General features: G+C 40.7%; 1 protein-coding gene across 1 annotated transcript in view; it reads left to right on the forward strand.

The window, feature by feature from the left end:
• Nucleotides 1-4,061, forward strand: part of LOC136435920 (melatonin receptor type 1C-like) — a 30,742-nt gene extending 26,681 nt beyond the window's left edge. Inside the window, exons 7-8 of the mRNA XM_066429631.1 lie at nt 2,983-3,071; nt 3,651-4,061. Coding sequence (XP_066285728.1) covers nt 2,983-3,071; nt 3,651-3,828 — 267 coding nt within the window. The 3' untranslated portion in view covers nt 3,829-4,061. The remainder of the gene's footprint in view (nt 1-2,982; nt 3,072-3,650) is intronic.
• Nucleotides 4,062-16,312: the final 12,251 nt, after the last annotated feature.

Raw genomic sequence — 16,312 nt, forward strand, 5'->3', positions numbered from 1 at the left:
ACAGACAAAATGAAAATCTAGTCACCCGATTAGTATGCTGTTTTTAACAGCTCTACCGTTATCCCTAGAGTAAAGCGACTGGCACTTTTTGAATGATGTTATTCAGATGAAAATGTTATCAGAAGCCCCCAAGAGATCAGCAGCAGCCCCAATCAAAGCCCAAGTCGCAATATTATTTTCTTAAGCAGTTTTCCAAGAGATGTAAAATCAAGATTATCTAAGATGAAAAACACTCTGCTTGCCACTCAATTGTCCATGGTTTTCACATGGGAAACGTCTTATCAGGCTGTTCACGCTAAGAAGGCGTCAGGGCGTCTTCTGGACAGAAATTGTGGCGTCGGTGTGGCGTAATGGTGAGAGCATAGGGCTGCCAAACAGCGTGGCCCGAGTTCGATTCCGGCTCTCCTCCAGACATGTCTGGACATGCACCCGACGTTGTGCCCTTGGGAAAGGCACTTAACACAAAATCTCTCACTTCACTCAGGAGTAAATGAGTACCTAGCTTTGTCTAGGGACGTCCCTCGGATAGGACGTTAAATGGAGGTCCCGTGTTTGAGGAGAGCCACACCTTGAGCACGTAAAATAACCCACCGCATATTTCGAAAAAGAGTAGGGCATGCCCCGGTGTGAGTGGCTTAAAACGTTCCGGTCCAAATGGGGTAGGGAATTTCCCGAGCAGCCTTCGTAACCCCTGCTTCTCCTAATGGGTCAGTGAAGCCATGCTTGTCTTGAGCAGTGATGTTTCTGGCCTAGGGTGAAGAGATGCTGCTACAGTAACAATTGAGCCGCCTTTCTTCGTAAATCGATGGCAACATCAGACTCTGATGAATTGATTTTAAAAAAAAATAGACGCCCTCCTTTTGCAGGGTACACCCAAAGGACGCCCTGTGTCCTCGGTAATCACATACACATGTGCATGTGGCCCCCCTACACACATTGCCAATGTTGTTGTTTTTCCTCATACGAGACAATGGGATAGCATTGTTGTATATTTGTTGAGGAGCCGGCCCTGTAGAGAAACCAGGTTTCTGTTGCCGGCTCCACACAGATTTTTTTTTAAATCTGTGAAGCCGAATAGATAAATAAAAATTGATTGACATGCAGAGCTAACAGATAATTGTTAATCCATAGAGCCCATTGGTCGGGCTCCAACTAGTCCCCACACACCCCTAATTTGGATGCCATGGCTATAAAGACTAGCTGAAAGCCCGAAATGTCTTGTAATGATTTGCTTTTAGGTCACAGAACATTGATAGAATGTTTTATATAGTTGAGTCACTTCCTCCTGGGTGACACCCACCACTTTTTGAATGAGAGCTTTTTAAAAGAATTTTGTCTAATGGCTTTCAGACCCATCAATGAGGTCATACCCAGGCCCTATAACCTTATTGTCTATTTTAGACATTTATATGCAGCAGTACTTCTAACCAGCAAAACCTATACCCAAGCAGGAAAGAGGACAGATACAATTGCAAGCACCTGATGGCAACCACTCGTATTATCTTTGTTCGTATTCAGATACATAGTACAGATACATAGTACAGGTACAAATACAGATCGAGTATGGTGACCGTGTCAATTGACACGGTAGCCTTCGCGTGAATTCGTTTAAGGCTGCGAATCTGAAACCCACACACTATGGGCATCCGCCTTCTCCAGCGGCACCAATTCGAGGGAGACGTGCTGGTTCTGGTTGGGATGCTTGCAGCGAGCTACCGGATGACTCTTACACTCGAGGTCCGCCTTGATAACGCCAGCCCGCCTGGCGCTACTCTCGTCCGCCAGTTGAAGACAGCTGCCGTTGGAGACTTGTCCCTCTAATTGAGGGTGGAATGCGTGTAAAGTGCCTTTCCCAGGGTCACAACGTCGGGGCGCAAGTTCGGACATGTCTCTGGGCACAACCCGGGATTAGATCCCAGGTCCCATTGTTTGACAGCCGCGCGCTCTACACTTGCGCCACACGACGCCACAATTGCAATTGCAAGCACCACTTCCTTATATACATCAGCCTCCCTAGAGATAATGTAGCAAGGTTATACAGGAAATGATAAACAATTCAAGGGAGGCAGGGAAAGATAAATGTTTTTATCCCTAGAACCATTTGAGAGAGAGACGACGCTGTGGCACCTCTATTTTTGTATAATTGATCATTGGGGTCAAATCCTTTCCCTACAACATAGAGTAACTATAAAATGTTGCCTGGTACCATTGTGAACTTCCCCCGATCTCTTGTGTACTTTGTAGCGTGTTAGCTGAGTCGATTAGCATGCTACGGGGAAACATTCAATCAATCAATCGTTCGTAGGTATCTGATGGATGGCGACTGTAGACATGCAGGCTTGCCAGGCAGGTCTGCTCTAGGAAACACTGGCTGACAGGAAATTTGGGCCAATTCTTATAATTAGTAGGACAGGGTGGGTAATACATCTCAGAGTCTATGCCAGGCCTGCAAAAGGATGGTACCACACATGTACATCTACATCTACAATACCAGGCTACTATAAAAAAGATTTATTTATTTATTTATTTTTTTATTCATTTTGATTTACCACATTTTGTGGAAGGATTGACATAACAGGTGGACTATCACCTTTTTAAGATGTCATCCCAGACCGGACTGTAAGATTTGGACCATCGCACACCGGGGCATGCCCCTACTCTTTTTCAGAAGGTGTTATGGGTTCTTCAACGTGCGCGGGGTGTGGCTCTCCCCAAACACGGGACGTCCATTTAACGTCCTATCCGAGGGACGTCCCTAACCCTAGATGAGCTAGGTACTCATTTACACTTGAGTGAAGTGAGGAAAGTCGTGTTAAGTGCCTTTCCCAAGGGCACAACGTCGGGGCGCAAGTTCTGACATGTCTCTGGGCACAACCCAGGATTAGACTCCGGGTCCCATTGTTTGACAGCCGCGCGCTCTACACTTGCGCCACACGACGCAAGAGATGACCCTATCTTACCATAACTTTCCTTCTTTCACAGGCTGTGCACTTCCTGGCCACCGTGATGGCACATTGCTCCGCCAGCATCAACTGCCTTGTCTATGGCTTCATGAACAAGAAGTTCAAAACGTAAGAAACTTTGCAAAGAAGTTTGTTTTGCAAGGAATGACCTTTTCTCAAGATTGCTCTGACATATAACTGTATTAGATCTAAAGGTTGATCGAGGTTCTCAGTAATGTTGTTTAGCAGACATTATCCGTACACACTGCAAATAACTTTGTTTTGCAAGCATTGACCTTTTCTCAAGATTGCTCTGACACATACCTCTATTAGATCTAAAGTTTGATCGAGGTTTTCAGTAATGTTGTTAAGCAGACATTCTCCGTATACACGGCAGGCTTTTCATTTGACTTCATCTGCGTCATGTTGAATTAGATCATACGTCTGTAAACCACACAGATGCTACTGCTTAATCCAATTATCGGGCAACATAGACGCTGGGGGATACAAATTAGAACTACCATGAGCTCAATGAAAAGCCTATGTTATGTTTCTTTTGTATTTTGTCTTCTGTATATTCATACCAGCCTTGATCTTCTTATTAATCATGATAGTGCATGTTTTCATCTGTCATTGTGGGTGAAGTAAACATTGAACGATTAAAAAAAACAATAGAAAAATAAAACTTTTGTGTCACATTTGTTTCAGTGCTTTCCGCAAACTGTTGGGAATGAAGACACAGCCCAACCAAACTGGATCAAAGAAGAAGGACACCCTGCCTCTGCCTCTGCCTCTGCCTCTGCCTCTGCCCTCCATCAAGGAGGACCCTGGAGTCAGCCCCTCATTCTCCGGTCAACACTCCGCCAACAACTCCAGCAGGCTGTAAACTCTCACATTCACCATACAATTCTTTTGGCCCATGACAAGTACCTGTGGATTACCCTATATTCCACTCCATCATGTTAGGGTTAGGGGTGTCTAAACATCCTCGGGTGTTGGAACATAGTGATGTAACCTCAGTCTCTACATAGTGGTGCGTACCTAAACCCCGGACCTGTTCCGGACCTGTTCCTAACCTTTAGGTTGAAGTCCAAAAAAAACCTAAACATCTGGAATCAAGTCCGGACTTGAAAAAAATCTCTCGCTTTTACACACCTTTTTGATCTAAACCATCTTAAACCTTCCTAAGATCGTGAAATTTGCACTGGAAAAATACGAAAACATTGCCGTTTTGTGTTTATAACTGAACTTCTGCATTAATTACTGACTGTATATAATTCCGCATATTATAGTTTTCAAATTGCATGTAAAATATATTCCGACATGCAATTTTACATGAAACAGGTAAAAAAATATTTGTAGCACACATATTCCATTGGTTCAAGTTCGGACTTTCAAGTCCGAACCTGAACCTTAACCTCTGGACACGAGTCCGAACCTAAACCTTAACTCGGGTTTAGGTACGCACCACTATCTCTACATCAACCTTTTCAGTCCAACGAAAGCTGAATTTTGTACGACAAATACCAGTTTGTTGTCAGAAAGCTGTACTGTCGCACTGCGAACTAGCCTGGGCCCTTACACAGAGATTTGAATAGAATATTTTTATGATGTTAGTTTAGGCCTCACTAATTCATATTCTTTAGTTCTCAGCCTTTCTTAAACTTAAAATTAGGCAAAAAATTTGGCATGACGTAATCGGTCAAAATCCAAGATGGCGGACCATATCACTATTCAAGGTATCAGCAGGCTTTTTCGCCTTCAAAACCTTCAATACCTGATATTGTTTTTACCAGAAACATTCAGATTTACGTATTTACGGGGTCAAAAGGGGTCATAAGTGGAAAAAATTGTTTTTAAAAATTTCAAAATGGCCGATCCAAGATGGCGGATCCCAAGGGATCGCTAACGACACATGACGTCATTCTATGAAACAGAGGTAAGCAAACTTGAAATTTGGCACACACAAAGGCACAGACTTCTAATCAGACTGTTTTCATGTTGAAATTCCAGTTCAGCATTATTTTTCTAAATCTATAAGAACCATCAATACAAGTGTGGCCTTAATACGGTAGCCTTTGGGGCCCGGGAAACATGATACATCAGAGGCAAACTACTTCTTGCTAATGTACACAAAGAACTACACTGGACAAAGATCATCACATGCTTACAAGTGGGTGTGAAACTGGTCACTTTTAATCTGAGGAGAGACACAAAGATTCTGAAATTTTCAACAAATGTTGAACCTAAACATACTTTGATGTTAGTACACAACCGAAGAATGCATCATATTTTTTCTTTCCAATGGCAACCATACCATACTGACTGACTTTCAAAATTGGAGTTTAAAATCCTAAGTGACTGATGTTTTAAGGTATTGTCTAAGGGTGGCTGAGGAATTTGGGGATGTTTGTGAACAAAAAAAACACTTTCTTAAGCTTTATAAACCTTCCTCAACCTTATTTTTTTTCAGGTTGTACCTTATAGCAAGGTGATCATTTATGCAAATTAGTATGATGTCATGATTACGTCATGAAGATTAATAAGGCCACGCTCCTTTAAAAAAAACGCTCTCCTTGGATTGTGCTTTGATGTTCATCAACATAACTTTGCAGGAATGTACATGATAGTAATACTAAAAGAATGATGCGTGTCGACAAGAATATCTTGAAATATCGAATTTTGGCGATTTTTTTTTGTTGTTATCAAACAATATTTCAAAATATTTGGGCAAGGTAATGTGAGTCCAGTGTTTAGTGACCCTGCCTCTGGACCATGAAGTTGTGAGTTCGAATCCCGGCTGTTGTCGCTCGCTCGACATGCACTGGGAAAGGTTGCAGTCCTTAGAACGGGACGTTTGTTTGTTTGTTTGTTTGTTTGTTTATTTTTATTTATCTAGGGGTAACATATTGCCTGTGATGGCGTTTTTCAATGTGCCCTGGGTGGCAATCCCCACATTCAAACTTAGATACATAATATAACAAAAGTAACAAAAACTGTAATTGAATAATAATACAAAGTAAACGTAACTAAATGCTTAGAAATACTAACTTATTACAACTGATTTCAAATAACAAAATGAATGAAACATAAATATAACATAATGCAACATAGAAAAACAATGGAATAACGTCAGAAAAAAAAGGACTAGAACGGAATTTGCATATCAATGTTTGGCAGAGAGGCAGTGGACATCATATAGTTGTTTAAAAAGTGGAAGTGATCTGGCTGATTTGAGATGTTCTGGTTGTGTGTTCCAAAGTGCAGCCCCCGAGGACGTTAAACTGTGGTCCACAGTTCATTGTCTCAAAAAAAAACTAGGGAATTCCCTGCCTGGTACAATGAACCTGTATATATACTGTACATAGAATTTCTTTTCTGCCGCAACCATTGGAAGAGCAGTTCAACTGTTAATTTGTGTTCTCAGTCCTGACTAGGTTAAAAGGAATTTGATGTAACATGTTAACATTCAGGGGGGCTTGCAAGAAAACTATTTTTTACATGTGAAGCTTATGGACAACAGCATTACCATTGGAAACAGCCAAATAGAATAACAAGTTTCTCCATCGACTCGTTTTTAAAGGACAATTTAATGGCAATTAATACAATTAGCAGTAACAATAATTTTTAAAAGCAGTTTCCTTCTGTTCCTGGACCAGTTGTGGATTTAAGAATTAAGTTATTATTGCCATACCTATCTTCGGCTATAAAAATGACTGTCTTCTTGGATGGAATATTAAGCTAGAGGTCCCGTGTTCTAGGAGGGCCACACGTCAAGCACTTTAAAGAATGCATCACATTTATCCAAAAAGCATAGGAGCCCATCCCTGTTTAAAGGAGTCCTAAACTCCAGAAGGCGGTGTTATTTTCCACTAGATTATGTATCAATCAATACATAATCAGCCGACTTTGTACAGAATTCCGCTTATGGTGAATTACACAAGGTGTAATTTTTGAAACAATGATGATGATAATGATGATTGAAGACCTTTATTGTATGTTCGTGCCCCGAGGGGCTAGATACAGGTCGTTTAACACAAACCTAACTAACATCTAAGTGACATATAGTAATCACATACAGTGAAATATGTACAGTACTTTGTGTAAACATACATGGTAGAAGAAAAGGATAAGCTAAGCTAATCTAGTAAAGTCAACTTCTTCTCGCTTCTTTGTACATGTGTAGATGTATGAACAGATCATGTTTCTTATACAAGGGTTATCTAGACGCAACAAAAATATGAATTTATCCGTTGCGTTTAAATATTCAAAGTATGGGAATTTCTCATTAATACATTTGAAAAGAACATTTCTTTCTATATCGTAAAGTTTACAATCTAAAATGAAGTGCCGCTCATCTTCTATTTGATTTAACTCACAAAATTGGCAAATTCTATGTTCTAGAAGCGTGCGGTTGTGCCTTCCTGTTTCAATATGTAATTTGTGACAACTAATCCTGAATTTAGTGACAGCTACTCTATGCTGTATGTTACTTAAAGATAGATACTCTTCTTCCTTATACAGGGACTTAAACAGTCGATAAGTTCGTAATTTGTTGCTATAAGATTTCTCTCTATCATCATTGTGAATTTCGGATGAGAATGTTTGTTTGTAAATATCTTTCAAACGTTGGCTAATGGAATTGATGATAGGAGTCATGTTTGTTCCCAGGGATACCTGGGGGCTCCAAACGAAGGCAAAACCACACCCTTCTAGTATCTTACGAACACCGGACGCCCAGCATCTTTTACCATTAGAATCTAGCAGAAATTGACATGAAAGAGCGTCCGCTTGTAGACTGTCAGCTGGCACGTTCTGGCGCATTCTGAGGAAATGTTTGATGGCGTTAAGGGATGCTTCAACTTGAATTGGGTACCTCCCTAGCTCCGCTCTTGACGCAAGGTTACTGGCTGATCTGGGAACATTTAGGGACTGTTTGCAGAATTTAAGATGGACGGATTCGATGGGACAGAATTTAGGACTTTTAACTGCGCCCCAAATTTCTGAGCCATAGAGTAGAATAGGTTTTACACAGGAATCAAAAAGTTTGTTTTTAACAGATAATGGGGCATTGGCTTTATCCAGTGACTGTTTGATTGCAAATAGAGCTTTTAAACCTTTGGAACTTAAGAATTTGTTATTTGCTTTGAACGTGCCAGCTGAGTTTACAACTATACCTAGATAAGTATATGACGTAACAATTTCTACAATATGACTATCAAATACAAAAGAATAGTTTTTTGGTAAGCGACCACCTTTTGAAAAACAATAATCTTTGTTTTTCTAAGGTTTACATTTAGTTTCCAATGGGAACAGTACTTTTCTAGATTATTCAGGGAATGTTGTAGTCCCTGTTTTGACTCGGAGAAGATGACCAAGTCATCAGCATATAATAGACAGGGGACCACTTTGTTATGCATAACTGGAGGATTACAGAGAGTGTTGTTGAATTGACATATAATATCGCTCACAAATAGATTAAACAACGTTGGACTTAAATTACATCCTTGTTTTACCCCACACTCGGTAACAAAAGTCTCAGTCAGACCATTTCTAGACTTCACGCAGTTCATAGTATTAGAATACATACCTTCTATAACTTTGAGAAAATTACCACCTATGCCAAGTTTATTCAATTTATACATGAGACCGTTACGCCAAACAGAATCAAACGCTTTGCTGAAGTCTATAAAGCATGCGTAGAGTTGAGAATTATTGCTCAGGTATTTTGTAACTAGTGTGCTTAGAACAAACAGGTTATCAGTGGTTCTGAAGTTTTTTCTAAATCCGGCTTGATGGGGTTGAAAGAGGTTGTTTTGTTCAGAGAATTTGACTAAACGTACGTTCAAAATAGATGAGAATAATTTCCCTAAACAGCTTATTATCGAAATGCCTCTGTAGTTGTCTGGCAGGGAGGTGTCTCCTGACTTGTGGATGGGAACAATGTGACTGACTGACCATTCTTGTGGAAAATAACCGTTTTGTAAACAAGTGTTAAAGAGATTGAGAAGGGGCTCTTTTAGCTGCATTTTGCCAGATTTTAACATTTCATTTAGGATACTATCATTTCCGCTTGATTTGTTGTTCTTTAGTTTAGAGATTGCACCGTGTAGTTCTTCTAATGTGATCGTGCAATCAAGTACCGATGCGTTTGAAGGGATGGACGGAAATGATGTTTGCGTATTTTGGTTTAGAAGACAGTTATCTACAGAGCTGTTTGGGGATTTGTCTAGATTTTTGAAATGCTTTAACCATTCCTCGTCAGAAATTTGGTTATCCTCAACTGTTTTTTCTGGTTTCAATTTATTGATTAAATCCCAGAAGGCACTTGGGCTTCTTTCCTTTAATAATGATAATTGATTCATAATTTGTTGATGAAAATCCCGCTTTTTCTTTTTCAGTAATTTCTTGTATACTTTTTTACATTGAAAGAACCGACCCCTAATTACTGGATTAGATGGATTTTTTTCAAATAGAGAGGCAATGTTTTTAACTTCACGCTTCATTTCCTTACATGTTTTGTCAAACCATTTCTTGTTTGGCTTTCTTTGAAGGCGCTTCCTAATTCTTTTTAAACAGAGCGACTGTTCGCCCGCCTCTCTTAGAATAGCGCTAAATTCGGAGACATGTTTTTCGATTTCCATTGTGTTTGTGTTTTTTTGGCAAATAGAGGAGAGAGTGTGAAGTCTTTCGGTAAAGTTAGGTTTACTAAGTGAATAGAGGAATTTTTCGGTAGATTTTTCGTTCCAGTGGAACCGTTTGGGGAGAGGTTTGGAGTTTGGGCTTTTCTGTTTTACTTCGTAATTGTGCTTTGTTGGATTTGAGTGAATCAAAGTCGAAATATGATACGCTCTAAACCCCTGCAGACCCTACAAGTGTATTCCCTATATGCGTAAACATACATTTTTAAACGTGGATATTTTCGGCGTAAATGAGAGTGGTTAAGCACAATAAGAAGTTCAGTTGTTAATAAGATATAAAAGAACAAAAAGCAAGACGAGTTTTTCTTAACCACCCTGACATTCTTTTTGTAATCTAACTTTTGTCAGGCATTGTCAGGCACATTGTAAAAGAAAACGCAGAGGCTGGGGGTCACCTGGGGAATTTGGTAGAATACTTAATGCTTTTGGATGCGCACGGGACTAGTAGGTACTTTATCGTATACTGTAAAAAATATTAATTTCTACTTTCTAAAATTACCATCCATTGGAAAATAACTCCCCCCTCTGGTGTTTAGGACTCCTTTAAGTGGTGCAAACCTTACAGTCTGGTTCTGGGTCGGCATCTTGAAACGGTGATGGTCACCTGTTTTTTCAATCCTCCACAAATGTAGTAAATCTGAAAGGCTTAACACATTGCTGTTGCAGATCTGATCCACTTGAAAAGCTCTCATCTTTAAGTGACAATGATTACCGATGATTGTGAATCATGTTATAGGACATACTTTCACATGAAACATGTTTTTCAAATAGAAATCATCCAGGGGGTAACAGAAATGTGAAGATACTGCAGTGAGCTCACAAGAATTATGTCATAAGCCTCCAGACAATCCAGAGTGATCGGTATCAACGTTCATGAATAGACATGTTCTTGGAAGGGAGCCTATTTTTCTTTTAACTTCGAAAGCTAAGTAATCTCAACCGATTAAGTATGCGCCCAAAGGAAGACAGTCGCCTAAGGATTAGCAATTTGAAGCCTTCATCATGTTGAGAAATCCATTACTAGAAGAAAATTGCTTCTGGCAACAACTGGAGAAAAGTCAGCAGCTTATTCCTCTACCTCAGGCTTGCAGGGTAGACACTGACATCAACCAAAGCTGAGATGAGCTTTAAGATAAAAGACGTCACCAAACAGCTTATATATATATGGAAATATATGCAGCATTGGGAGATGAGTGAAGTTGTAAGATGTAAAATATGTACATGTTAAAGGAGGATATTTGCACTTTGAAGCTAGCTACAAGCATCAAAGTTCCAGATCTGTTTCATCACTCATGAATAAAGAGTTCTTTGAAGTTAGAGATAATACGAAATTAAGTAACTCTGTCGTGAAACTCCTCTTTTCTCTAGGAGCTTTGTGATAATGGAGGTAAAATATGTCACAATGACAATAACAACAACAACAAATTACAATGTAGTAATATTATTCATGTACATGTAAGGCAGTTGACTGAAAACACTGTTGATGTGACAACAAAATATTGGCACCAACATTTTACAAAAATCCCTTCCTACCATCTATGCTGTGTCTCTATCTTTATCTATATCCATTCAGCCAGTATACAACCGCCATTCGCCTTCCATCAACTTCGCAGGCACGCGGCGCGGCAGCAGCTGGTTATATTACATGGAGCGACCTGTCACACCTAACCTTTGCACATCTAACTGTAAGCGTTGCTTAAAGCTAGTAGGATGCTCTTACAGTACATGGTGGCAACGAGGTCCACTCTATGATAGCTCTAGGGGAAAAGAGATTTTTGAACACCACTATTCTGGGTTGATAACTCTCGTATTTGGATGTGGTTTCATTAATAAGCCGCGAGTGAAGGTGATGATCATGAATAGCATTGATTTTTTTTTCCATTGGGCTTCGAACTTGATGGAAGCATTGTCCAATTACTGGTTTCCTGAAGCATCGTTTTCTGGAAGTTCTCCACATGATGCAAATGGAAAAGCCACAAGAGGTCCCCTAATTGCAGCAAGCGTAATCAGTATCAGTGGTAGTTATGCTGCTTGCGCTTCCTTCTGTGTGATCACATCACTTTCTATATGCCCCTTGGAGTGAGGGAAGCTGCTTGAAAGGTTGAAAGGATGTCTTGGCTTTCAGGCACTTTGAAAGCATTTTGCACACAAAATATCAAAGATATGTATGTCAATTAGCCCAGCCCATACTGCCTAATTGAATTAGCTTATTGGACCAAGGAGGTTATATAACCTCCTTGATTGGACTAATCAAAAAGTAGTCGCTGAAGCCTGTTCAAAGAGATGGCAGCAGCTTGAAGATGTGTCAATCACTTTACGTACCAGTAACTGTACTTTGTATGGTGGTGAGTAGCCAAGGCAAGTGAACACGAGATTGAGAAGTCACAGATTCGAATCATCGCATTCCCGGCTAGACGTTGTGTCCTAGGAAAAGCCACTTTACACAACTTTCCTCACTCAACCCGGGAGTAAAAAGGGTACCTGACTTTGGTTGGGGAGGTAAAAGGTTTTGCCTTCCAATACTGTGCGTTAGAGACAGTAGATTAAAGGAGTCCTGAACCCCAGAGGGGGGAGTTATTTTCCAATGATTGATGATTTTAGGAAGTAAAAATGAATATTTCTTACAGTATACGATCAACTACCCGCTTGTCCCGTGCGCATCAAAAAAGCATTCAGTATTCTACCAAATTCCCCAGTTGACCCTCTATTTTCTGATTAATTAAATTAAACAACCTATGTGTTGATATAATGTGCCTGACAAAAGTTAGAGTACAAAAAGAAAGTCAGGGTGGTTAAGAAAAACTCGCCTTGCTATGTGTTCTTTTATGTCTTATTAACAATCAGCCTTCTTATTGTGATTATTTACGCCGAAAATATCCGCGTTTAAAGATGTATGTTTACGCATAAGGAATACATGGGTAGGGTCTGCATAAGTTTAGTGAGTATCATATTGTTTTGAAAAAAAAAACTTTGTGTATATATATAATTCACCATAAGCGGAATTCTGTAAAAAGTCGGCTGATTATGTACTAATTGATACATAATCTAGTGGAAAATTACACCGCCTTCTGGAGTTTAAGACTCCTTTAAGGAAATGGCTATCTGTAGGTGGAAAGATATTTCGATGTTGAAAGTATACCAGATGGTTGTATATAAATTGTTTTCTGTTTAATAGTGTCAATCATACCATATTTTAGATGTATTTGGGTGTTTCTGAATGTACCGAATCTTTAAGTTAGTAGAAAAGGAGCAGGTACCATAGATTGGGATCCCAGCCATGGCGAGGATGAGTCTATTCAACTACTGTAAATGCAGAAATGTTCGCGGTGGTTTTATGCTCACGGTTTTCGCAGCGACCGTTTCACCGCAAACCCCTTAAAGACACCGCAAATTTTTTATCCAATACTGTACCTGCATGTGACTATAGCGCTGCCGCGAACTCAAAACCATCGCAAACACTCCAATTTCGCCTTAGTGCGAAATAAAACCACGCGAACGTAAATGCATTTACAGTATTATTTAGAGCAGAGCTAAAAGCTGAAAATGACTACCCTGGAAGCTGACTACCAGGGTACAGTGGGGTCGATTAACGACTGGCCTTGTAAAAAGCGATGGATGTGAAGGATGTAAACATATCACGTATCCAGGTAAACATATCACGTATCCAGGTAAACATATCACGTATCCAGAAACGTCGTTTTGCACGCGACATATGTTGGGTGGAGCTCATCGCGACTTCCATTTGTTAAATCATGACCCAATAAACATTCTGGGGAAGTTACATATGTGACGTGTGCATAACGGAGTGTCGCTATCTTTGGTTAAATTTGTTAGAAAGAACCTGAGCGGTTGAATTGATTCTCAGAACCCGGCGCGGATAAAACAAAAATGGCGGCCTTCTGGCTACGATAATCACATGCAAGATAGTCTCCGCCTTTTAAAACACGAAGCTCCTCCCCCAAGAGCACGATCTGGATAGACACCCTTGGTTATCCCAGACGCGCTCCGCTGGAGCACATCTGGGATATCCCAACCCTGCACTCTTGGCTTGAGACGTGTTTTGGATATCCAAAAACTGCTCCAGAGCGGATTCTGGATAGAGAGCGCTTTCTGGATACAACGGCCGTCGACCAGATGGTCTCGCTTTTACGGGGCAAGTCGCTAAGCTACCCCGCTGAACTCAGGGCTTCCAGGATAACCACGACTGGATCCAAGACTGTGCAGATTTGTCCCCACATATTTTGACTTTGTGGAACTGAAAATGCTGCCAATGTTATAGTTTTAATGTTTGATACCATCATACGGCCAAACAAACTCAAGCTTATGGATGACGTCACCTGGAGTCTCGGTCAAAAGCAAGATCCATAGAGAGAAAAATTGTTTTGCTATGAAACATTTGCCATTTCCGGTCAGTTTTCACATTCAATTTTCAATATAGCAGTATTTTCTAATTTTGCAATAGCCAGCCCTACAAAGGACTCTTGCTTATCGATTTACAAGTTTCATAGGGTTTACATTAAGTTCCAGACTTCCATGACCTGACCCCCTCCCGCATTTGACAATCAAAGTGGTATTATTGTGGCGTCGTGTGGCGCAAGTGGTAGAGCGCGCGGCTGTCAAACAATGGGACCCGGAGTCTAATCCCTGGTTGTGCCCAGAGACATGTCCTAACTTGCGCCCAGACGTTGTGGGAAAGGCACTTAACACGACTTTCCTCACTTCACTCAGGTGTAAATGAGTACATAACTCATCTAGGGTTAGGGACGTCCCTCGGATAGGACGTTAAATGCAGGTCCCATCTTTGGGGAGAGCCACACCCCGCGCACGTAAAAGAACCCACCACACCTTTCAAAAAAGAGTAGGGGAATGCCCCGGTGTGCGATGGTCCAAAAACCTTACAGTCTGGTCTGGGTTGACATCTTGAAAAGGTGATAGTTCACCTGTTATGTCAAAACCTTCCGCAAATGTGGTAAATCAAAATAAATCAATAAATGTCACTTTTTCAATAGGAGGCTAAAATCAATGTACACGTAGTCATATAGTAGACATCCATAGAACAACGGAGATTGTGTCGCCTTTTGAAGCGGATTAATTCTGTACTTAAAAAGATGTTTATTTCAAAGATAATATATATTTATGTATTGTAACAGTGAAGTGTCTGAATTCTACATAAGGTGGATATACATTTCTGTGCTTTAAGTATACTGAATGTTTGACTATATATCATTTCATGTTTACCGGTAAATAATGTAGAGGCTTATTTTATGCCAATTGTCTTCTAATTCTTTACCCACAAGAATGCCAGTCTGCAGCTAGTCTTTCCATGTCTTGTATGATTTAATAGACCCCTTTCCAAATACCGCGGCCATTTTGAATCTAGCGCGGGCGCGCCTGGTTCGAGCGCGGGAAAAGTAAACACCCGGTAAAGACCACGGCCGCGGTAACGCGTCCTCAATAGAAACCAGCGTTGAGTCATCTTCTGCGGCGAGATGTTCTCCTTCTCGGTGAAATTCATCGATATATTTGCACGGCACAAGTAGATAATATTGTTGTGGACACTTGGACTCGATATCGGCTAATAAAATTGTGAATTTCGGCTACTTTTCCACAGTTCCTGCCGGGCTGTTGAGCGCGCGCTACAGTGATAGAATGCTAATATGTCTACACCGCGTGCTTGTAGTTTCCCTGATAATGTTAGCTCAAGTCGAGAAAAAATCCCACAAAACATACAATTTTCGGGCTGGGATCCTTGTAGCTACGTTTAGGTATGAATATAACTTTTTGCGATCTTTTCGGATGCCAAGAATGTAGTCTACGTGAGTGAAGGTGTGTTTTCCACTGTATGTGGCGCGGCAATATTTAAGATATCTGTTGGCCAGATGGAACCAAAAAAAAGTTAGATGATATTGGCTTGAGGACTGTATCTGTATCTGTATCTATATAGCCGGTATAACCGCCATCAGGCGTAACGCACCAGCTTCGCAGGCACGCGGCGCGGCAGCAGCTGGTCATATTACACCGAACGGTCTGTTACACCTAGTCTTTGCATATCTGACTGCAACCGTTCTTTAAAGCTACTTAGTGATGAAGCTCCTACAGTACTTGATGACAACGAGTTCCATTCTACTATGGTTCTCGGGAAATACGAATTTTTGAACACGTCAATCCTTGGCTGATAACTCTGGTACTTAAAAGCATGACTATTTCTGGTCCTCTTCTGAGCTGGCATTAGATACTTATCAGTCGGTACGTCCACAAGTTTATTAGTCATCTTGTACATCATGCAAAGTCTGGACATTGTTCTCCTGTCCTCAAGTGACATCCATTGCAGGTCTGCTTTCATTTTTGTTACACTGGCGCCCCTTTCATAGTTGTTCGTGCAGAATCTAGCAGCTTGGTTCTGCACCCTCTCGAGTTTATCTATATCCTTCTTTGTGTATGGATCCCAAACTGTTGCAGCATATTCAAGGTTTGGTCTTACTAGAGACATGTATGCAAGTGATTTTACCTTTGCTGGGCATGCCCACAAATTACGTTTGATCACTCCCAATGTCTGTTTAGCCTTAGTTGTTACTTTGTTGATATGGGTGTTCCACTTTAGCCCCGTTGTTAATGTAACGCCTAGGTACGGGTGGCTCTTTGCTGTTGCTAGAGCCTGTCCACAGAACT

This window comes from Branchiostoma lanceolatum, chromosome 5 (assembly GCF_035083965.1).
Source record: "Branchiostoma lanceolatum isolate klBraLanc5 chromosome 5, klBraLanc5.hap2, whole genome shotgun sequence".
In the NCBI taxonomy this organism is placed as follows: Eukaryota; Metazoa; Chordata; class Leptocardii; order Amphioxiformes; family Branchiostomatidae; genus Branchiostoma; species Branchiostoma lanceolatum.